A 25,606-nucleotide genomic window follows, 5' to 3' on the forward strand; every position below is an offset into this window, starting at 1 on the left:
AGCAGATTACCAAATCAAGCCAGAAGGCAAGAAGTTCATGACAGCAATAAACTTGGCTCCATAAGGGAAAAATTACTGCAGAATATCTGGAATTGTAGTTAGTATATCAAAAAGGGTGAGCTTCTTGATGCACCTCAACCCATTTTCAGCATAATAGTTCAATGCACAACAGCCACACCAGAGATCAGGTCAGCTGTACAGCTAACGGCTGTGTGTCTCCAGTGGGCTGCTGCTACACTCCCAGTCAGAACAGAACAGGCATGCAGTGTTAACTCCCAAGCTCTTGGAAGCATTCACAAGGCGGAGGCTGTAGCCTCATTGTTGTCCTAGCAGCCCTTGACAGAGACTTTTCTTTCAATAATTTGCCAAGTTGCTTTTGTTTCTATTCATACTTCCTTGTACCCAAAATATTCCATTGCAATGAACTGCACAACAGACAATCCCAAAATAGTAGTTCCTTTATTGTTATTTTGAGTTGCCTAATAAATTCAGACCACCTGAATTCTTATTCTTTGTAGTATAAATAACCATTCTCTGTGCAGCTTCTCAATGACGCCAATTATTTGATTTTCCTTTATTACCCTTAAGCCACCTCTTCCCAAGACAAATACTCTTAACCCTAATATCATAGAAAGAGTCCAACTTTTTGACCACTTTTTTTTTCTTTTATCTTGATGAGTTTTCCTAACATACCAGAAACATATAACTGCACTGTTTTGTTTTCTTTCAGATAAAGAGATGAAAAAACATTAAAAGTCATAGCTGCATATGCTGGTACACAACAGTAACAAGCTGAAATATGGTCTCATCACATTGCTATTCACACTAAGAAATAATGCTTGCCTTTGGGACAATAAAAAGGTATACAAATTCTTCCAGCTAAGCTGTATTCAATAAAATAGTTAAAATTGGTCAGCTCATTTAAACCAGTGTAAGTCCAGATATTCAATCTGAAACCTATCAATTAATGTTTAGAGAAGACTGAAAAAAACTCTGCATTTATCTGGAACTAAAAATATATTGAAATTTCAAATGCCACTGCAAATTGAGAAACCTAGAACCTTGAATTTTGATGCTTGTTGTGCAGGAAATAAAAATTGAATTTTTCTCTCTTCCAAGATATAGTTGACAAAGAAGCTTAGCAAGCCATTGTCTCTTGCTACAAAGGGAACTAGATGATCTTTAAGGTCCCTTCCAACCCAAATCTTTTAATGATTCTATCATATTATAACTTTTCCTGCTATATTGTTTAAGTCTAAAATATAATTTTCACCACTAGAAATGTGTGAAATAAAAACATTTATTTCTAAAATTTCAAGATTTGAAATAGTATTCTTTTTATATGACAGAACTCAGAAGCACTTTAAATTTTGTTTGTAAAGTGCAGTTATCAAAAAAAAAAAAAAAAAAAAAAAAAAAATTTTTTCCCCCTAAAAAACTTTGTTTGTTTTGTTTGTTTGTTTATAATTTAGATATACAACAGATTTTTACGGGGGGTGGGGGGGGATGACGCAATCTGCTCTCTTAGAAATAACCAGAGTAAGACTTGTTTTCCTTATTACTGAGCAGTTTACCAGAATCTCCACTACTTCATCTCACTAAGAAATGGCAGTGAGTTGAGGAAAAGGTAGATATTACCTATGTGATTGTGATCAGTTACCTTGTAGTACCCCATATACATGTTTTAGTCCTTGTCTTTTTTACATGAATGGTTAGAGTTTGAACGTAAATCATATACATTTACTCCACACGTATTTAACACCAAACTTATATCTCATGGAGATATTATAACCATAAAAAAGCTTATAAAAATAAGCTGAGAAACTTAAAAAGGAGATGACACTTTGGAATCCCTTAGAGTTTTAAGACACACAAAAACTGTAAGTTGTTGTTGTCCATATGCTTTGGACCTTATCAAAGGTCTATAACCATCTTTATTTATAAGAGATACACATATACACTGATTGCATAAGAACAAAAAATTCATTGCACTGGTTTAAGATATTTAAAAGTAGTAATAATAATGTTTAATGATATAGTAAATTTTCCCTAGATATCCTAAAAAACATCCTGTAGGTATGTGATTTATACCATGACTAAAAGGAGATTACACTGCCCAAAAGGAGTGATACAGAATTTTGCCATGGTTCACATAAAAACACCATTTTCTTATTCTGTATCTAGAGAAAATGGAATGAGTAGAGCAAACTAAGCCAGCTATATTTATCCAAACCTAGCAGTTTTCATTGACAGCAACATACCATTATGACAATAGTGCATGTTCCAGCTCTAGGCCAAATTTTCATCAGAGTTAAAATAATGATTTTTCTATATACACATATACAAATAAAATTTCTTATGGTCACACCTGCTAAAACTCTATAAATTAATGTGGCGTTGCTAGGATTATATCAATATGATACTCCTTTACATTTCTACAAATGGTCCTGGCAAAAAATGATGTCCTTCCAAGGGGCTCTGCGCAGTCAAAGTAATATAAGGGTTCTTTCAAAGACAATAGAACTTTTCTCCAACTGAAAATAATCCGTTGGGAAACAAATATGGGATCGTCTAAAGCAGATATTGCATTATATCAGATACAAAATGAAGGGTTTTTTTGTTTGTTCGTTTTGTTTTGATCTCAGAGGGAGGGATGCTGGTGTTTAAGTCAATTTTACAATCAGTTGGCAGTCAAATGAATCAATGCCTACTCTAATAAACATGCAAGTACATTAACCCAACCAGAATAAACAGACCACATGTAGCAAAAGGTAAATAACACACACAGCTTTAAAAGGCAAGAAAGGAAAGCAAAATTTATAGTTGTAACTTACAATAATAACTTATTTCCTTAAATGGTATTTGATTGTTCACCTACCCTTGTAAATATTTTGAACTAACAAACATTTTTTTCTGGCATTATATAATTAAAGATTAATATATAACTATGGAAAAGTCACTCACAGAAAAGCATATTCTTTTTAACTGTCCTTTTTCTTTGAATTAAATTTTTGTGAATCTGTTACGAAACAGTCTGGAAAAAATATTTGTTGTGACCAATAGTCAAAAACCAAAAGCACCAGCACCTACTTTAAATACAGTTTGTTCATATTCAAAATATTATGATCATCTTTTTAGAGGGGAAAAAATAAATTCCACAAAAAATAAAGTCAGCCATATTTCCTCAAAGAGATATTACCTACAAGTGGATTTCAACGTCAACAGCTACTAAGAGCTTTAAATTCTAGTAATTTATATGTTTCCACTGTTATACAATGCAGCAAATAAACATATCACAACCTAGAAGGATCATACCTGAAATGGCTTAGAGCTGCTGATGTGCAGCGTCTGTCTTATCCATCTGTTTCCTTGATTTCCATACTTGTACCACAGCAGCCATCCCTTGGTATTACTGACAGTTCTCTGGAAGACTGACAGCAAGTAAACTTGGTTTCCAAGCATATGATAATGAAAGCGGAAAATGCAGGTTCCATTGCTAGAAGGGTTGAAGAGAGGACTAAGCAAAACTGCTTTATCTTCAAATTCGTGTGGCTCAGAGGACTCCATGTATAGGTAGTGTCCCCTGCCTGTGCCTGTTGTGTGATCCTTTAGTGGGCCTGTATTAACCGTTGGGGTTGGACCCTGTATTCTGATCCAGTCAAAGTCATCCTCAGTGTCCTGCTCCCAATTGCATAAACCATTTTCAAAGTTACACTGTAGGTCAGGGTCTGAAAAGTAAGCAGGACAGTCAAGTGAAGGCAGTATCAAAGGTACTGTTTTAATGTACTCCCCGTTCACTTTCTTTCTAGTATAAAAATGAAATATTTTCTTTTTCTCCTTACAAAAATTTCTAATATAGATAAAAACCCATTTAATTTTTTCTAAAATTTCCCTCCAAGGAACAAATTTACACTTACATGAACAAAAATAAAATAAAAACCTTTAGTTAATTCCTTCTTCTTTCAATATACATCTGGCAACCAGTACATAATTTATTGAATAAACAGAACTGTGAAGAACATGTTACTATTTATGTATTAGATAAATTTATGCATTTTAAAGCATGTGAAGTCCTTTAACTCCTTTACACAATTAAGTTTCAGGTAAAACTGAGGATAACTGGAAGAAATAAATCTTAAAATTTAGCTTTGTAGATAGATGTAATAAGTGATATACTATGTTTTTGCAAAGCAGTAGTCTCAATAGCTTTATAAAAGCTAAATTTGAGGCATTTATAACACAATTGCACTTCATTACATGACATCAAGCCAAAATATATTGATTTGACCAATTACTTCTAATGCAAAAAAAAAGTATATCATAGATGGTGAACCCGTGTTCCACCTTTGCATCTACCTTTCATAAAAAGTAATTAACTGAAATAATTACTTTTTAAAATATTATTATTATGCTTTTATTTGTTAAGTTGTTTAAAACTGCAAAATCTGTCATCTAGTACTTTCTTACTATAGATATCAAAATGGGTTATAAGGAAGATAGGCATTTTACAAGAGGGAAAAACAGAGATAGAATGGAAAGCCTGTGTTGTCTTTGAAATTCAGATGTTTAAATTTGATATTCAGCAGATATCAGCACAGGCTGGTATCCCCTCAAGCATGTAAGGTATCCATTGCTTCTCAAACTCACTCTGATTTACATAATTTGGTTACCTCAGGATGTGATAAAGCACCAGTTAATTTTCTTTTATATTAATGTTCTTGAGTTCTTAAAATTGATGAATGCGTGCTGGCGGGGAGGAAATCATCAACAGTGCCCTTCAGCACTGCAAGGTGAATGTCAAAAATGTGAATGACCAATAGCTTTTCTCAATTCCTACAAATTCTTTCTCTGAAAGGGACAATTAGGTCCAATATGACTAGAATCTTACAGTAATACAGATATTTTAATGTTTTCTGGTTAGAGACGGTTATACAGAGATAGGACATGCCCTTCTCTCAGTCCATATAATATCTTGCATTGTATTTCTGTCAGTGTAACCATAAACAGCACATTCACCCAGATTAACTTGCAGACTGTGAATTCTCTCCTTAAAACAAAAACAAACAAACAAACAAACAAACAAAAAGCACTTGAATGTGTGTATTTTACAAAAATTAAAGAAATTTATCTCATTAGAATAAAGTAGATTGAATGACATTTACTCTCAGATGTAATAAATTATATTCATTTAAGTTAATAATTTTCAGAGTGTTTCAGCAGTAAATATATTCAGTTGCATCATCTCTGGTTATGACACTTGAAGACTGTACTAGTGCCATGCTTTTTTTTTTTTTTTTTGCTCCAGAAATGAACATGGCAACTAATTTTTATTTTTATTTTTTTGCAATAAAGTAAGCAATAATGGAAAGTACTCACTACAGTTGTCTTCATCAGATCCATCCCCACAGTCATCCACAAGATCACACACCAATAACCTGTCAATACATGCTTTTGTGCTTCTGCACCAGAAATGCTTAGGACCTTCACAGCTTGATGCAGGTGGTGGAAGAGCACAATTTTCAAATGTAATATCATCAATTGCTGAGACGCCGTCATAAAAACCCAGGCTGATTTTACTGAGTGAAAACTGGAAGGGATGTGAAAGGCGTCCAAGCTGAATGAATGTCTTCAACCATTGATTTCCATGATTGTAATACACTCTCCAAAGGACAGTAGGTTCTTTCAGCCCATCCACAAGCAATTGCATCTCTGCCGCTCCAACTGACTGACCGTAATTGTAATACCTAAAATAATAAAAACAAAGTTAGAGGTGTAAATGATGAGAATCAAGTATGCTGGAACATTTATCTTTTCTGTCGTAGCTCTGTGAAATACAGGATGTCCACTATGCCTATTTCCAGTTGCCTCTAATTCAATTCACTTTCTGTACTGGTAGTAAGTAGGTATAAGAGAGACTGACACAAGTCATATCAAGAATTGAAAACTGTGAGAAAAGAAGCAAACTTCATTAAATTATAAAACATAACTGAAGAGACATATTGCTTTCATATTAAGCAATGAACACTTCATTCAGATGCATAGTATGACTTTTATAAATTTAATTTAAGACATTAAAGTTTCCAGAAGGAAAAAATGAGCACTTATTCAATGCAAAAGCACACCTTCCATTTACACTAGTTATTATTATGTTGCATTTTTTACAGTATTTTTTGAGAATCTCACAACATTTTAAAATGATAAATGCATAAGTGAGCAATCATACAACAAAACTGGAAACTTAAACAGAAGTGTGTAATTTCCAGGCCTATACTTCAAGTCACAAGTCTTTGATAAAATTACATTTTCTCTTTCCATGGTAGATGTTTTGATATTGCAATGAAACACTACATTGCATAATGTAAAAGTCATACAAACATTTATCTATACTCCACCACAATCTTTGACCTTAGTACACAAATTATCACAGATTATTTTTTCTGTCCCTCTTTGACAAGATTGCACAGAGATTGTGATAAGAAAATAGTTGAAAGGATTTTTTTTCCCTGTGTATTTCAGGAAAGGATTGAAATTGAAGCTAGAATTCTTGCACTGGAGCTTCAATTCAAAGAAGGCACAACACAATTTTGAATATTCTTTTGATAACCCAGCTGATAACTTAATGAGCTACTAGATTTTTTGAAAGTTTCTGATTCTTGAGAAAAATTCCATAATGTTCTCAAATTGATTTTAACCTAAGTTGAAATATTATCACAATTATGGTGGTATGCAGATGTGCATGCAGATATGTGCATGCAGATACAATCCTTTAACATAATTTTGACCAAAGCCTTATAACAAAGAAGTCCCAAATTTCAGTTCTGAAGCTGTTCTACAGCTTCAGCTTTTTTCTGCATATTGGTATAAGACTAAATGATTAAGAAATAGAGAGACAATAAATACTGCAGAGAAGAGTGTGTACTACTGCAAACTATAACCACAATTTCAATCCAAGAGAAACAATGTGAGATGGTCTATGAATTTTAAAACTGTTTTCTTTTTTTTTTTTTTTTTTTTTTTCATACCAAAAAGACATTGTGCAATTTGATCCAGTTTGCGTGAACTTTGGGCTTCGTAGCTGAGCAACTTGTGAAATGCTGCTGCTGTTTTTCAAAATGAACAGAAAATGACCTATCAAAAGAAAACAGAAAACAACTCTTCAGGCTGAACAAAGAAATAATTTTTAAGTGTTTGGAAAAAGTTCACAGTCTCCACTTTAAATACAATTAAAGAGTAGGTATATCTATGCCAGTTCTCTATTTCTAGGCTTGTCTTGTCTTACCTTCAGACTTGTTGTAGGTGTGATCCCGCAGAGGAGCTTGCTTCTGAAAAGCAGGTGCAAGAGCACTACTGGAACTTCTTACCCAGTCAAATCCATCTGCGCTTGCGGTTTCAAACCAACCACAGTTATCTCTTTCAAAGTCACACACAGCAGCTGAAATGAAATAAGAAACATTTCACTTTGACTCTGTACATGACATGATCAAGGGAGCTTTACGTGACTAAAGAGGGGGCTTTACAGTATGCACAGGAAATAAAACATTTCCAATATGTCACTGGTATTTTAGACAAATGTCTAGGAAAGGGGTAGGGGGATGAGATGGCATATTTGTTTTATAACAGTTGTGTAAGACAACAGTCCCACGGGAACAACCAAGCTATCTCTGTACAAAATGTATTCATAAAATGAAGCATTCTCTCTAAAGACACTGCAGCCAAAGTACAAAAACAGGCAGAAAGAAGCTGAAAACAGACCTTGCAGTCCTCATGCTGCACAACAGAACACAGATCATGCAAAGCAATAACAAGAATTCTGCAAGATCTTATAAGGAATAGATGCTGGAGCCAGAAATAAAATCCCTTATTTCCCAAATCTCTGTGAGTATGCTAATGATAGCAAAACCATTCTTCTATTTGGAACAGAAATGAAGCTGAATATCAGGTTTTACTGAGATGCTATGATATGGTAAAAGGAAGGCATCTCTGAAACACAAAGTGCTGTGGTGATAAAGATTTAAAAAATATATTCAGCTGCATTCTTCAATTCTTCATTTAAAAGAGTAGAAATAATTTAGAAAATATACATAATGGAACAGAAAAGGAGAGGAAGATATTTGAATGTAATTTCACAAATATTTATGATGTTAAAATGATGAAATGTCTTATTTTCCTCTTCTGCACTTAAAAAATTCCTAAGTCACAAAATGATACATTTGCTTACTGTAATTAGAACAGGCATTTAATGGAAAGCATAAGGAAAATTAATTTTAGGAAATTTAACCAATTGTTCATTAATTATGTATATAGAATATTCAGACAGCCATGATTGTCAGTTCCACCATTATAATATAAAGATTTATAACCAGTTGCAGTGGCCATAACATTATGACATAGAAAATTCACATTTCAGAACCAAATGATGTCTCTTAGTAAACAGGATTATATAAATGTTTATTGATAGAGAAGGGCATTGGCTTTTGTTTTTTGTTTTAATCTTTCACATTTTATCATTTGTTAGAAAGAATGAATAAATTTAAACTTATTATAATTGTTGGTTAGGGCTTCTAAAAATATTAGATTTTTGTGGGTTATTAAGCAAAGCATATAGAAATGCATAGTTATTGATTCTGCTTCAAAAAAAAAAGCAAACAAAAAATCCTCAAATATGAAAGGCCAAATAATATTCAAGGGATCAAAGAAAATGTGTTTTCTATACTTATAACATATGTCATTCAGAAATGAACTACATCATTTTATGATTGACAAGTGTAACAAAAATTAAAAAGTTTTTTTTTTTTTTTAATAATGCTTTGCTATAATAAAGATAAAATTATTTATGGATATACATATATAGGTACAGTGGAAATGTCTGATAATCCACTGGCAGAATATAACAGTAAGGAGATATGGAAATCTATTTCTGCTTTTCCTTTGCTTGCTATAGGCTTTAAGAAAAACAAGAAACTGGCCCATATCCCCAGGATACATAGAATATGACAAACTTTAGACAAAAAATTAAAAAAAATATGACAAACTTTATACAAAAGATGAAAAAAAAAAAAAGAAAAGAAAAAAAGTTAAGTCTGAGCACAAGCTTGCATCTGTAACTTGTAACAAGGATAAAAATGAAAGAAAAGATGCATTTAACTTAAGCATAGATGAATACTTTGAGATACTTTGAGCCCTCAAACTTTCAACTAAATCTTAAACCAACTTTTTTTAAAACAGTAGGGAAGATAAAAGAAGAGTACAAGCTGGTACAGCCTGGGTCAAATGCAGTTGTTTTTGAATGTTTGATAGAGATTCAATTATCTGTCTCATAACCTGTTTGGCACTTCTGTTTCAAAAAGACTACCCAGAGAGAAAAGCTGTTTACCTGGGTTTATCTGAAGTTCTTCTCACAGTGAATACACAAATTAATCTACTATCTCTCCTAATGTCTGCCTTTCTCCTATTTCTTATTTTCTTACACGCTCTATTTTGATTGAGTACACCGTTGGTAAGTTTGCAGAAGACACCAAGTTAGGCCCAAGTGTTGATCTGCTCAAGGGTAAGAGGGTTCTGCAGAGGTAGGCTGGACCGATGGGCCGAGGCCAACTGTATGAGAGTCAACAAGGCTAAGGGCTGGGTCCTGCACTTGGGGCACAAGAACCTTATGCACCACTACGGGCTGGCGGAAGAGTGTCTGGAAAGCTGCTTGACAGAAAGGGACCTGGGGGTATTGGTCAGTAGCCAGCTGAATATGAGCCAGCAGAGCACTCATGTTGCTCAGAAGGCCAACAGCGCCCTGGCTGGTACCAGAAATAGTGCGTCCAGAAGGACTAGAGAGGTGATTGCTCCTCTGTACTCAGCTCTGGTGAGGCTGCATCTTGAGTTCTGTGTTCGTTTTTGGGCCTGTCACTACAAGAAGGGCACCGAGGTGCTGGAGCATGTCCAGAGAAGGGCTAAAAAGCTGGTGAAGTGCCTGGACAACAGGTCTTATGAGGAGAGGCTGAGGCAGCTGGGGTTGTTTAGCTTGAAGAAAAGAAGTCTTAGGAGAGACCCTAATGTACTTTACAATTACCTTAAAGGAAATTGTAGCGAGGTGGGGATCGAGCTCTTCTCCCAGGCATCAAGTGATAAAAGGAGGATAAAATGCCCTCAAGCTGCACCAGGGAGGTTTACGTTGGATATTAGGAGAAATCTCTTTACTGAAATGATTGTGTGGCATTGGTATAGGCTGCCCAGGGAAGTGGTTGAGTCACCATCCCTGGAGGTTTTCAAGAAACATGTAGATGTAGAACTTAGTAGCATGGTTTAATGGTGGAATTGTCTGTATTAGGTTAAAAGTTGGATTTTACGTTGAAAAAGATGTCTTTTTCAACCTGAATGATTCTATGATTCTATTTAAATGCTAACTATCAAGCAATATTAAAGACTCTGACAAACTTTCTGCTTCGTCTGTATGAGGAATGTATTGCTAATTTTTCCTTAAACTATATTTGGTCAGCCTTACAGTGTTTCGGCATTTGACCGACCACAATTTATAATAATCTCTTCTTCTAATTATATATATACATTTTTCATCTGGACATTACTTCAGCTATTTGTTTGATGCCTTTTTGCTTCAAATAGTCTCCATGATACCCGTATGCATTTATTTTTCTGCTGTCCCTTTTAGCTTCTCATTTAACTTGCTCCCTCAGTAATCATGAAGGAACCAGAGTGATACTGTGAATCATAGAATCATAGAATCATAGAATATTCCGAGTTGGAAGGGACCCATAAGGATCATCAAGTCCAACTCCTTGCACCGCACAGCTCTACCCAAAAGTTTAGACCATGTGACTTAGTGCACAGTCCAAACATTTCTTAAATTCATACAGGCTTGGTGCAGTGACTACTTCATTTGGGAGCCTGATCCAGTGCACAACCACCCTCTCATTGAAAAATCTCCTCCTGATATCTAGGCTGAACTTCCCCTGCCTCAGCTTCACCCCGTTGCCGCGGGTCCTATCACTGGTGTTTATAGGTCACCCGCCTCTCCAGTTGTTTAAAAGGACTCTTATATGTCAATAGACATTCAACCTTTTTTTTAATTATTATTATTATTATTTTTAAATCATCAAATTTAAGATTAAATTTGAAGACGTAATAGATGTCATGAAGACAACAATTTATTGACATCTTCATCTAGGAAAAACAACAACAACAACGAAAAAAAAAAAAAAAAGCTTATCAATGGCCATACACATCCTAATGTTATTTTAATATCCTTTCTGATATAACCACACTGAATAGTTTTCTGAATAGTTTTATATCTGCCATCCTGTGTTTATGGTTTCTCACACTGATACTTTTTGCTAATTTCATGATATATACACTCAGGTAATGCATGTTTTTTGTGCGTGTAACAGCATAATTTCTACAGTAAAAAAATGAATAGTGTTCACTAAAAAATGCAAAAGTTCAATAGCAATAAATGAGAATAACTGAAATAAACAAACAAGCAAACAATCAAACAAACAAACAAAAAGACAAAATTCAAGTCTGTTTGAAGATTGACAAATTTGATCTTTACAAAATCCCAAGAAGAGTTCCCCCTTCCCTCACTTTCTATCCACAATTATTGCCTACAGCTCTGAAATAATTTAAAACTACTCCCATATAAAGTCTCAAAATTGAATGTAAATCCTATTTGCATGATGATATTCTCATATATTTAAAATCATACTTTAAATCTAACAATCACTTGGTACAGATGGATATGGTAGTCTCCTCTATGGATGCCTACAGGAAACAAAACAGTCCATAACATTTTCATCCACTCTTAACTTCTGTGGAGACAGCTATTTCAACAGTCATGAAATTGCAGCAGACCTACTTGTGATTTCAGTCACATGGGCTTTTCTAGTAAAAGACAACCATGACTTGCAGGTAACAACCAGGTATATATCTGCTGTGTAATGGGGAAGGGTATGGCATATAAGATGGACAAAATGTACTGAGGGAAAAAAAAAACAAACAAACAAAAAAAAAACGTTATAAATAGCACTAGTGATTTCACCTTGTGCCCATATTTTTAACAATTGACCACAGTACATTCCCTAACACTGTATAGTTTAGCTATAGGACTTTAAAAGATTCAGGTTTTTATAGGGGGAATATAATATTCTGGGCGTGCACATGCAACACTAATCAACCCTAATCTAAATATTCCCCCCCCCCAAAAAAAAAAAAAAAAAAAAAAAGCAGTCTCCTGTATTTGCTACAACTTAATTTTCTAATTAACGATGTGAAAATTAATCATACTCACTATGCAACTCTGATTTTGATGGCAGGTCCTTTCTGTACAGTTAGGCAGAAAGGTAATCATCTAGGCAGTTTCCTAACAGCATTTTTGAGTGAAGCAGTGTCCAAACACACTGATTTGTTACATCTGACATTTTCTGGGAATTCCTCAGTTCATAAGATACTGCCATTTGCAAATGCTTCTCAGGTTCTGAATGTGAGTGATTAGTGTACTGATATGGAAAAAAGTCCCAAAACAATAAGAGCCTCCAAAATAATTAACTGATGTTTTCATTGGAAATTTAGCAAATTAGGTCCAAATCTTTTCTCTATTCTAAAATGTTAGTGTAATCTGAATAAAATGAAATTTCTTAAACGATGAAATAACCTGGTAATTTAGGATGCTCAGGTCCAGGCAAAATAAGATAAGAGAAACATAGGCATTTTCTAACAATCAAGTGTTTTCTACCTTGATTAGTGTTCCTTCTATGTAACTGAAAGGGAAAGGATTTTTTGTTGTTGTTATTATTAAATTAAACAAAAATAAAATCTTATGGCCATTATTCAATGTCTTATTTACACTGTAGTTCTCTCACATTTGAGCTAATGCAGCATTTGTTGTCACAATGCATGAAGGAAACCAGATAAGAATAGCTATAAAACAATGAGATACCTACGTAATGATTTGGGGCAAGAATATATATTTGCTTGTAGAAGTACAAAAGTTAGGTTCATGATTTCTGGGTTCTATAGCAATTTTGAAAATGTCTCTGGTCTCAGGCTGAAAAATGCTCTTGCTAATTCTTCAATGCTCTTCTTTTCCACAATGTACTTCCCATTTTCACCTGTTCCACAACTGCTCTTCTCTGACCCCTTATCTCAGTCCTACTCTCACTTGGAAGCCAGAGGTCCTCACTGCCTTTTTTCATGCAGTCCTCATCTCTTTGTCCATCCATTTCCCCACACAGCCCTTTGCTCCTAGACATCTCCTGAGATCTCAGTTATTTGCCACTTACAGCAAAGCTTTATGCTCTTCCCTCCCAAAGCATCACTGCTCTACATCTCAATTCCTCATTCCCATTTTCTCCATGTTTTACTCTCTCTCCCCAGACTTTTTTTTTTTTTTTCTTCCTTTTTCTTATCTCTCCTGGTACCCCATCACTGGCTGTTTGACCTTCTAGTCTTAATATACCCCCCTCTCCTTCCTTTCCTGGTTTCCTCCAACCCCCTGGTTACTCCCACATCAGCGAGCTCAAGGAACACAGCTGTCTATCAGATTACTTTCCAATTTGATCTTATTTTCTATGCCATCAACATGATTTTTAGATCATAAAAGTATTTAAATTCCACCAAAAGCATAGGGTGTAGACCTTAGAAATACTATACATTCACCTTCCAGAGCACGAACACCCAGTGTGATAGTAATGTTAGGTCCCTGTTATAAATCTGCAGCTTGAAAAAGGCAGTTACTTTTCTCTTCTGTCTTAATGCATGGTAGTAATGTACAACACTTTATAGCCATAGTAAATTCTTCAGCCATGGAAGTAAAGCTGTGAACTAATAGTCAGCAGTAGCACCACTCAAAAAATAAAACATTTCATAAGTTATATTGTTTTTACTTTTCTCTACTATGTAGAAAAAATCTGAAGGACATTTTTTACTATGGGACATGTAATTTTGTACAATGCAACTAAGAACCTGGAAGAAAAGTCTAAATGTTATTATAATAAAAATTATAATTTTAAAAATCACATTATTTCAGCAGAACCAGATGAGGTAAATTAATTTTTAGACCACAAGTCACACAATAACAAAATACTTTCACTACTGGTACTGGTACTACTGGTACTTTTCTTACACATGGCATAAAATTACTCTCATTAAAATGTGTTGACAAAGAACACTGACAAGATTGAAGCTTCCCAGGGATTAAATCAAAGTAGAAATGTTATTTATTTTTTTAATTTTTTATTTTTTTTAAAGTTTGGTGTTAATTAAAGTTAAAATAGACTATGCAATAAAGAAATTACCGTATGTTAATTAGCAGTAGGTTAGTCTAACGATGACTTTGAGAAAAATAGATTCTCATGAAATGCCTGAGATTTTTAGTAAGGATGAATAACAAAATTGACAAATCTGAAACTAGTCTCCTATTATCGTGGAAGGATTAAACATAATGACTAGGAAATTTAAAATAATTAACTTCTAATCCAAGGCCCTTGCAAGATCAATTTTGCAAGTGAAATGGCCTTGAGACAACCAAGAGGAAACACTATGCTGTTTTGATGCTGGGAGGTCCTTCGATCCTATTCAGCAATGAGAAGTGTTTTGGTACTGGCAGTGATTTTGGTGTCTATCAATAACAAGCAGTGAAAAACACTGGGAAATTTTTACTGTCATTCTCAAAAAATAAACTACTAAACTGCATATTTATGTGTCATGACAAATGTGTTGACAGTGGAACCACAGAAATATTGTATAATTTTGTTTGTAATTCAGTAACATACAGGAAGGTCCAAAGGTTTTCCTTTAAGTGTTTGTTGTTAGTGTTGTTGGGTTTTATTTCTTTGTTTTGTTGTTTTTTAACTGATCTTATGAATGTTATTATCAGTTGTTGATAGGTAAACATAATAGAAAGGGACTCATTTTCAAATATAAAAAATATAACCATCATTTCTTATGCAGAACAAGTAATTGAATGAATTAAAAAATATTTCTGAAGCTATATGTTAGAGGCCTTCAAACTTTCCCAAGGTCCCTTTTGACTGTGCACTGCAGAGGGATTCTGAGATGCACCAAGAAATTCCGTGTGTTAGTTTCCATGCAGAGAAAACCTAGGGACATAGCCAAGATGGAAAATATTGACACAACCTAAATATCTTTGATCTGTGCATGGATGCTTTATTTACCTGTCCACCTGAGGTACTGGCACATACAAATTAAATATATAAAACTCACAGTTTGAACAAAAGTCTGTACAGTACATTTTCGATGTTTTCTCTCTCACTGTCGTCTTTTACTGAAGGAGCGTCTAACCATTAAGAGGCACTTACAGTGCTGCCACAGAATTCCCGAATTTGTATATATGTAATGTACTTTCATTTCATTAGCTTAGTTTTGTATATGTGAGAGCATGAGTACAAGAGTACCTGCACAAGATCTGTTTTGCTTCACAATGGCTTCCTGAATCAGCTTCCAATATCTTAAGATTAGGACTTAATTTGGTATAACACTGTACCTGGTACTTAACATATTAAAGATGTTAACATTCTACAAAATAAAACACTGTATATTAAGCAACTCTTACTCAATTAACGTAAGACCATTATTCTAGTTTTAGTACTAAGAGGGACATAGTTGTTAAAGAAAATAAAAGGAAAAAAATCACAGTAGAATCAAAATGAAGTAACTATTTCTCAAGAATTTTTAGTTAAATTATAGCATTTATGAAGTTATGGAACGCTGACAAGTAGGGCATACAAACATATTCACAGAAAACTAACAACCTAGATTATTAACATTTTCACTTACAACACTTGGCTTCATCATGGCTATTTGAACAGTCAGGTGTAAAATCACAGAGTTTGTCAGGTGAAATACATTGTCCATCCCCGCATGAGAAAAGTCCCACTGGGCAGTAAAGAGATGAAGAATTAGTTTCTGCCATTTCTGTTCCCCCTAAAGAAGGAAAAATAAAAATTAAAAAAAAATAATAATAACAAAAAAGGAAGAAAAATCTAGATATATCACAACCGATAAGAAATACAGCTGATACCTTGTGCTTTTAAGTTATATATCATTCTCCACAATATTCATAATATTCATAAGCAGACAAATGAAAAATTAAAAAAATAAATAAAAAAAATAAAAAAATAAAGATTTGAATGGCCTGGCTCCAGTTCAGAGGCAAAGTTCTGTGTACAACCTCTGTCTCACAGAGAATCAAGCAGCCTGCTGTGGTCCCCACAGCTGTGACCACAAAGTTTTCACAAAAGCTTTGTGCTATAGCTGTGGTTTCTCTGAGTTCAGTACACAATGACAATTCCAATAAGCCAAAATTTTTGTGTTGCATCACTACTGGCTTGCGAACTACACATTAGAAAACAACCCAAATTTCAATGAATGGGAAAAGGAAGGGAAGGGAAGGGAAGGGAAGGGAAGGGAAGGGAAGGGAAGGGAAGGGAAGGGAAGGGATGGTGATGATGGAAAAACCCTCTTGCCCTAAAGATAATGCAATGGAATTTGTTCTTCGGTGGAAGATCTAAGATGATTTGCTTCTGTCTCTGCATCCAACTGTGTATATGCACAGGTTCTAGTAAGTGATATCTGGAAACTCCCACCATAACTTACTTCACAGAACTACTGCAAACTACCTAAAGCACCTACTATGTAACATAGGATGAAAATTTTTATTATAGACAATTGATTAGCACAGATGGACATTTTCCTCTGATTATTCCCTTCTTTCTTACAGGTATCTTGAAACTGTCCATTGAATCCAATTATACATAGGAGACATAGTGGAAAAGGTATTGAAAACCACAGAACTTACTGTCAGTTTGTTGCCTGACAACTGATACAGCTGATAGTGATTTATTTACAACTCTACATTCTTCTGTTATACTGATGTCATCAATAGCAACAGTAGCATTTATTGTTAGAATGGTAGCTCGGAAAATAATCTGGGGAAAAAAAAAAAAAAAAAGGAAGAAAAAAAAAAAGAATTTAACAAGCCTATTAATGGTGACATGATAAAAAGACACATATATTTCTTTATAATTTAACTATCTCTCCACAAGAAGCAATACCACCTACAACCACCTTTGATTATCAGCCAGCAAAAACTATGATTGAAATTTAATCAGTCAGAAATTTATTCTTCAACTGTCAAACCCATAACTACATTTACTTCTTGAAAGTTATGTAACCCAGGAGACCTTTCTTCAATCTCAGGTGATAATAGCCATTACTGCTTGAATGAACCACCATCCTGCTGGAACTGTTAAAAGTTATACACCTTTTAATATGAGCTGTTCAGGGTAAACAGACATTTACAACTCTGTTTAACTGAGTTCTATACCGTGTCTGCTGAAGTGAATCAGACATTTCCATGCAAGAAATCTATGTGGTGTGATGTCTATAAAATATATATCTGAACAACAACTAGAACAACAAATCATATTTCAGATTTTCTTCCAGGTAGTGAATTCATTATTCATTCTTCCAATTTCTAGTTTTCTGCTTATAAATGCAGATAAATGTACAATATATTATTTTAGAGAGAGGGAGAGAGAGGTTGTAGGTTTTTTTTTGGTTGGTTGGTTGGATTTTTATTTTTTACATGTGGTACCGTTAATGTAAGGATTATAAGTACACATTTGCAAATAAAAAGAATTTTTTCAGGAGATCACAAATGGAAATTCAGTTAAAACTTATCAATGATGAGAAACAATGTTCATTCTTTTAGATTGTTTTATAGATGACAGACAAAAGGAAGAAACCAAACCAAGAATTTTGCTGATTCCCCTACCAGTTACATTTGGAGCTTTAGAAAAGCCTGTTATTATATAAAAGTAAAATTAAACTAAAAACCTGCTCATTATTTCTGAAATTAGTGCTCTAAATTGAAGCCCACGTATCTGCATTTCTCTTGCCTTTAGCCAACATAAATTGGCCCTCACTTTTTTTTAAAGTTTCTTTTATTTAAAACTCTGTCTAGTTTCTTATTTTTGTTTAATAAAAATAAAATAAAATCTTTACTGAAATCTAAAGTATAGGAACAATGATGTTGTTCTTTAGTAACTACACCTACTTAAAAAGATGAATGAAATTATTTTTTTTTTGATGAGCACTAAAGAATAGAAGTTCTCTTTCCATATCTTACTGTGAAAGCAATTTAATTCTAAATACCAACTTAAGTAAAAAAAAGCAATATAAATGTAATGAAGACAATGAAAATATAATTTCTAATTACCTGAAAAGGTAAGCCCCCAGCTGCACTGTCTATTGGCATAGTCACTTTTGTCCACTGCATCTCAGGCAATCCTGAAATGTCACACAGTTTTTCCAAATTTCCATCCAGGGCAGTTCTCTTAAAGACAGAAAGCTGGGAACCCTGAGACAGCCGATACCAAAATCTTACCTGTTGAAAGAGTTTGTAATGAAACTCTTTAAAAACTGCATCATCAATCTGCCATAAGTTTAATACCAACTTAGATACATACACTGTAATACAAAATGACAGGTCTATACACTGCCTTGACATAAAATAAAGAGTTTTATGAAACTATGGTGTGTCAAGGAGCAATATTATGTCCAAAGGTAAAACTACAATAAAAAGTAAAACTTTCTTTAAAATTTACTTTAAACTTGTATCTGTCAAGGGGTACAGACTAACTGATATGACCTCCCTGAAGCTCTATTCAGTTCAATAAATACTTGGAAATTTCTCAAAGATTATTTTACTCTGCGAATGCTGAATATAGGATAGCTTCATGAGTATGTTAATCTTTGAAGTCTTACAGTTGAGTTACTTATATGTAGGGAGCCTTATGATCCTATTGTTCCACAGTCAATGCAAATGACAATTACATGAAGACAGTACTCGTACTCTATTGATCAATAACATTCTGATTGCATGAAACAAGTGGATTGACCAATACATTGGAAGAAAATATATATATATATATCTGCAACAGTGAGGCTATAAAAAAACTGCTTATCAAACAGAAAATAAAGAGAATCCTAGCACACTATGCCTGCCCTGAAATACAGAATAAACCTGATACAGTTTTTTTAAAAAAAATATTTTTTAAATACAACCCAGACAAAAATTCAGCAGAGATGTGCAGGGAAAAAAAATAAGATTTTCAAAGGTGAGTCCTTCCTGCTTTTTCACCTACTGAAGGACTAAATTTTCATCAGCTGCAGACTTTCAGCTTCTCTGCAAAATCTTTTATAATTCTTGAATCTTAGTGAAGGTAAACCAACCTGCTGTGCAGTTTTCTGCCCATCTTCATGTGTTCTTACACCATGCATCTTGGATTGTCACATTATATAGAGAAAATTTCCTTAAAATTCCTTTTTATTATTCCCCCCTCTCATTACCTCAACTTTTAAGCAAACTTAAAAAATGCAGACCATTTTAGGCTAACAGCTAAATGAAGCTGTTAGCCTAAGTCCTTTTTAGTCCTTTTGCCTCAGGATAATCACAGATCAATGTGTTACCCAGCTTTCAGTTAGACACAAGAAACAATTGAGGTCTTTTATTTAGGTGAGACAGCTGACACATAATACTTTTCAAGAATCTGTTGGGACTATTAACATGCAAAACAGTGCAGTGTGTGTGTGTGCATGTAATTTTTACTTAATTTATTGTGAATACAAAATTCTAATCACTGATTAGAATTTTTTTTTTAAGAAAAAAAAAAAAAAAAAAAGGAAAACAAACATGTCCTCTAAAAGCATGGATCACCTCGTTCACAGGCTGACAGAATCACAGAATAGCTGAGTTTGGAAGGGACCTATGGAGATCATCTAGTCTAACGCTGCTGATGAGCAGTGTCACCTAGAGTACATTGTGCAGGATGGCATCCAGGCAGGTTTTGAGTATCTTTGGAGAAGAAGACCTCACAGCCTCTCTGGGCAGCCTGTTCCAGTGCTCTGTCATCCTCACAGTAAAGAAATGTTTTCTCACATTCAGCTGGAACCTCCTGTATTTCAGTTTGTGCCCGTTGCCTCTCGTCCTGTCACTGCACACAATTGAAAAGAGTCCGGCTCCATCTTCTCAATACCCTCCTCTCAGATATTTATACACATTGATGAGGTCTCCCCTCACTCTTCTCTTTTCTAAGCTAAACATGGGTGCATCTCCAGCCATGTCCCCATCAAAGTCCCCTTACAAGTATATTTTCCCTGCTTGTCCCCAAGACATCTCCCCAGCCAAGTCCCTTCACATGTCTCTTCCCCTAGAGGCCACTGCTTTTTCTGAAGGATGTCTGAGCAGCAGCAATGCTCAGAATTACTTATTTTCAGAACACTAGATCTATGTAAAACATAGAAATAAACATTAATTCATACATATATCATGGTCAATTCTATTTATTTATTTATTCATTTATGTTAAGGGAAGTAGTAGTTTTAGGATAACCAGTTTTTGAAAGGAGTTTTTCCTCATTATCACATTAACACTTATATTAGAGCTGTAGGCTGTTATTGTGCCTACCAAGTCGAAGTGCAGGACTGGTCAATTTGAGAACTCCTTACCTACAAATTATCAGCTAATAATCTGAAATTCATCATGCGTGTGCATGCACTACCTTTCACTTCACACACCAAATTTAATCCCTTAAAAAAGCAAGTGCATGAAAGATACAATTTTATGTATGACAGAAGAGTTTCTTTTGACTTCTGTTACATAGGACAAGGTAGATCAGCAGTTACTGTTAAAAATATTATTTGTCACAACACACTACACTATTTTTTAATCATCTCCAGGCTTCATGGTCCATGGACTTGGTCTGTCAGTGTACCACAGTACTCCTTTTTTCCCCATTCATGGAAATTATGTATTGTGTAATCTCAACATTTTAAAATAATTTTAAATACTTTCACGTAGCTCCAACAGACATCTTAAGGGATGCAGCAGGTATTCAAACACTTTTCAAAATGAGCTGTTTGAACAGCTATACTCTAAACAATCAAATAGCTTTTCAAATTATTATATTTTTTCTGAGTTTTCATTACATAAGAATAAAATTACCTTTTTTCACTATAACTACATGTTCTACTTCAGGATGACTTTTCTGTCCATTAGGAATATAAACAGAGCTGGGACTAGAAATTTGTTTCTACAGCTCTTAAACCTTGAGCTGAATGAAGATGTTTCTTACCTGACAACTACTGAAAAACTCAGCTACAAGAAGCTGCACAAAGAATTTACTTCTAAACTTCAATTAACTAGTAAGGTACAATGTAAAACTACTATCTGATTTTTCTTTCTTTCTTTTTTCTTTTTTTTTTTTTCTTTTTTCTTTTTTAACCCCTGGAGCCAAAGAACTTTTAAAGCTTTTAATAAACACAGATCTCTTTATGCAGATCCCTTTATCCTCTCAGTGGGACATCCAACTAAGACAACATCTCACATTTATACGCAGAGAGCATAACACACCAATACGCTTCCTAATGAGCAACCACTATTTCTTGCTCTTTCCAAGATATAAAAGTCCACAGGGAAAATGTGGCAGAAAGCCAAGATTCCAGTCTTCAGAAACACTCTTTTTTTTCAGACCTGTATAGCTGGATAAGAACTTGCATTAGTTTTTGCTGAATCTCCAAACTTTAAATACATACGGCATGTGCATATTCAAAATTGAAAATACCTAATTTTCTGACTTTGTACTAGAGAAGGGTATGTACATTCCCACTGCATTTATACTTATTTGGAATGCAGAGCCAACTCTGCAAGATGTCTTAACTGGAATGATTCATTGATTCACACACCAGTTGTGCCCAGCTAACCTTAAGGAATTCTAAGATAAGTTCATTTGAACTTGAAAGGTGCTTATCTACCCAGTATCAAAGTCTACAAAAGAGATGTGAAGCTGCCTGAATGAATGCACTGTGTGTATAAAGGTTATTGGTTTCCCAGGTCTCATGCAACATGCAGGGTTCCAATGGGATGCTGTGAGGGCCTTCTGTGTTCCCTGCAGCACCATTCTGCTTGATTTCATTCTGCATCTATTTTATTTCTTATTCTTTAGAACAGTATGATGACATGTGAAGATTAGAAGTGAGAGACTGTGTTCAATGACAGCAAGGTGTTCTTAAATTTTTAAGATTATTTGTTGGACTTCCTATGTGCTGTTCTTCCATATACTGTTTAGTGACTTCTATTTCTGGTGAAAAAAAAAAAAAAAAAAAAGAAAAAAGAAAGAAAAAGAAAAAAGAAAAAAAAATCCTAAATGAAATTACAGTTTTTATTCTACATTGGGTTTGAAAAAGCAACCAATCTCAATTTTATCCTGTTTCTCTAAAGCCTCTTTTTAACCAGTAACACAGGAATGATTTTGATGTGCTTTCAGTCTTTTCCTTTCCTCTTATATGACTTCTTCAATCAGGAGGCATCATAAAGTAGCAGAAAGCATAACTCTGGAATCACATATCTTAACATTTCCCCAGTATGTCAGAAGGTTTGAAAAGTTAAGTAATGGAAAACTAAAATAGACTTAGGAAAAAAGAAAATGCTTACATAAAGATGTACAGAATCTATTCACTTTATTCAGTGAGCAAAAAGAATACACAAAATGCAGTTAAAAGATGTTATATATGTATTTATTTAATTGTATATATTTTTTTCAATTTCAGTTTTGAAATAATTTTGTCAAACATTCCAACATTTTAATCAAGAAATTATATTTTCATTTTTCCTTTTTGAGCACTCCTGACCCCTTGTTTTTGCATTCCTCTACAGAGGTACAAGATATTTGACCAAAAAAAATCACTTCAAGGTAGGCTTTTAATGACTGCACAGATCAGCTTAATAAACATCCCCCTCTAACTATTATTAAAATTTAGTATGTTTGGAGCACAGTAGCCAACTCTCTCCAATCACTTCAATTTATTTAATCTGTATACCAACCACAGATCTCCAGGAATGGAAAGTTGGATGTAGGAGTATCTTCTGCTTACAGACAAGAGCAAAGATGATTCTTTGCCAGCTTTTCCTCATAAGGCAGGCTGATTTGTCTATGAGCAAATATAGCCCTAGTAATGTCCAGCTATGTTTTTCACAGCATAGAAAACTCTGAAGTATAGCCTTAAATCTTAGTCACCTTGTGGAAGCTTTAGAAAGAATAATAATTAGATATAAATGTAAGTCAGTAAAGCAGTAAAAAAGCCTCCTGCCACTCCTTCCTCCCAAGGAATTAGTGTTTTGCTTCTTCTGCTGCTATTCAAATGGAACTAGTTTTGCAGTAATACTAACAGCAAGAAAAATACCATATCAGCACGTGACTGATAGCTTACAAAGGTGGGGACAGTTCATATCAAACTGTTACCTGACAGCAGGAAACCCCAGGGGACAGCTTGACAAGGAAGGGGCTCCCCAGATGAGACATGGCCATCTTTGTGTACATCTGACGTGATCCATTGAAGTAAATGAATGTTCCTGTGAACAAAACAAAATTCAAAGAAATATGAGAAATATGTCATGCTCCAATAGCAAATAATTACCTCTGAGAGGTAACTGTGTTCTGTGAGGCACATGAAGATTATTCATAAATGTAAACAAACAGAACAGCATTCCCTTCAGTTCAGCCCCTGTGGAGAAGAAAGAGGGAGCTGTACCAGGCTATGACAACCAATATTTATATAGGCAAAGACAAGATAGAATTGCTGAATGCTCCTGGCTCTTTCCTCAGCAGTAAAATTAACAAAGTCTAGAGATGAGGAAAGAAAGTAAAGAAAAAAAGTAGTATTTGGGCAGCCAGTGCTAAAGCTATGTCATCATGGTGCCTGTAAGCACTTTAACTTTAGGAAATAAATACAGAACCCTGCAAAGGGGGGCTCACGTGTTGCTTCCACAAGGGTTTTATTGGGCAGACCCACCTTCATCTGCCCTCTTCAGGTAAAACCTTCAGACCCTTGTCCTCCAAATGCTACAACTACATCGCCTTGTTTACACTGAGCCCCTCCAATCTCAGCACAGTCTGGGGAGAGCTCTGCAAGAGCAGAGCACACCGGAGATCAAACAGCACAGACATCAGCTGGGATCCCTAAAGGACACATTTTAATTGGCTTAAACAACGTTACGAACAGAATTTGAAATAAAAATTAATTTCCTTTAGGGTACAGTATTTACTCTCAGCACAGCCCAGACAGTTTTAAGCATGCTAACAATGTTGCAGACCATGGGAGCCAATGGAATAAGCTATATTTTCTCATGGGGTCCACAGACTTGACATTGTTGTCTGTGCTAGTGGGGATGAAAGCTTAATTAAAGATCTAATCTGAACTCTGGCAAACGAACAGCCTTTGGATTTGAACTACAGCAGATGTGCTTCAGACAAAGGTAGGAAAGGATAAACATCTTCAAGGGGCCCTAAAGCAGCATATTTTGAATGCCGTCAGTGCTGCCTTCACTGAATACTGAGACTTTTTCATGAAAGTCTATGCAAAACAACACTAAGTGCTCAGTCTTGTTTACACATTGATATAACACACACATTGCCTTACATCTTGGAAAATCAGCTATTGTGCTGCCACAGTCATACTTCTTAGCCATTTATTTCCCATGGATACATAATGAAGCAGAGGGTTAGGTCCAAACCCACGTGAATAATCGCATAACTGTAGCAAGGCCAGTACAAAGAGGTGAACGTTACCGCCCTGTGTACAAACAGGCGTGCCGCATGCTGTGGCGAGAGGGAAGCTCCCCTCATTGCAATGCAAGGGTACATCAAAGGATCCTCTTTTAATTTGCAGCTGAGGCTTTACCATAGCCTTGTTAAGATCTTCATTAACCAAAATTTGCTGCTGCCCTCCCCAGGAGAAAAGAGAGATGAACACTCAGTGACATCATAAGCAACTATTTAAACCTGAAGAACTCTGATTTAACATTAACAAAAACTTGCTCAAATTCTGAAAGCCTAATTGCACAGCTGGGATGTGTCTGAAGCAAGCACAGTGATAGATGGTACAAAACCACCCCAAGAAATCCTTTGCACTGATTTACAAGGGTAATGCACCATTACTGGTTTGAGAGATGTCTGTGAGGTAACGTCGAGATCTATCCAAGGTAGAGACTTCAACCTGCAGCCTGCAACTCTGTATAAAATATACAAACCCACTATGGAGTTATACAGGTATCAGGCAGCTTAAGTGCAACAGCCCATATCCCACATGGCTAGTTTAACATGCTGCTTAAACTGCTGAGCAGATATTTCTTCAGGCCACCTTCATTATGACCACATCTCACCAACACCTCAAATAACCCTTCTGGGAAAGACACAGTCATATCAATGCTCCTTTCTGGAGCTGTGAGCATTGGGAAGCCATAAGAAACTAATACTTGCAGAGAACACAGTAATGTAGATACAGTGGCCCTCTAGAGTGACAATGAAATGAAATATTAAATAGCTACTACAAAAGTGAATAGCAACCATTTGGTGCACTTCACCACTTGGGGACCAATGGAAAAAGCGTATGTGATCATGCAGTTAGAGGTACTATACAGCATGAACACACATAATTACACCCCACTAAGGCTTGCTCAAAAATAAAATAAAATAAAATAAAATAAAATAAAATAAAATAAAATAAAATAAAATAAAATAAAATA

The 25,606-nt window shown here is 34.9% G+C and overlaps 1 protein-coding gene across 1 annotated transcript in view; it reads right to left on the reverse strand.

Moving 5' to 3' along the window:
* The window catches only part of MALRD1 (MAM and LDL receptor class A domain containing 1), a 283,122-nt gene that overhangs the window by 219,176 nt on the left and 38,340 nt on the right, over positions 1–25,606 (reverse strand). Inside the window, exons 11-18 of the mRNA XM_035319205.1 lie at positions 23,325–23,434; positions 18,242–18,409; positions 16,822–16,949; positions 15,799–15,947; positions 7,280–7,432; positions 7,023–7,128; positions 5,377–5,744; positions 3,316–3,728 (exon numbers count right to left, since the gene is read on the reverse strand). Of these exons, the coding sequence (XP_035175096.1) occupies positions 3,316–3,728; positions 5,377–5,744; positions 7,023–7,128; positions 7,280–7,432; positions 15,799–15,947; positions 16,822–16,949; positions 18,242–18,409; positions 23,325–23,434 (1,595 nt within the window). The remainder of the gene's footprint in view (positions 1–3,315; positions 3,729–5,376; positions 5,745–7,022; positions 7,129–7,279; positions 7,433–15,798; positions 15,948–16,821; positions 16,950–18,241; positions 18,410–23,324; positions 23,435–25,606) is intronic.

The sequence above is a fragment of the Oxyura jamaicensis genome, chromosome 2, assembly GCF_011077185.1.
Source record: "Oxyura jamaicensis isolate SHBP4307 breed ruddy duck chromosome 2, BPBGC_Ojam_1.0, whole genome shotgun sequence".
NCBI classification, from domain to species: domain Eukaryota; kingdom Metazoa; phylum Chordata; class Aves; order Anseriformes; family Anatidae; genus Oxyura; species Oxyura jamaicensis.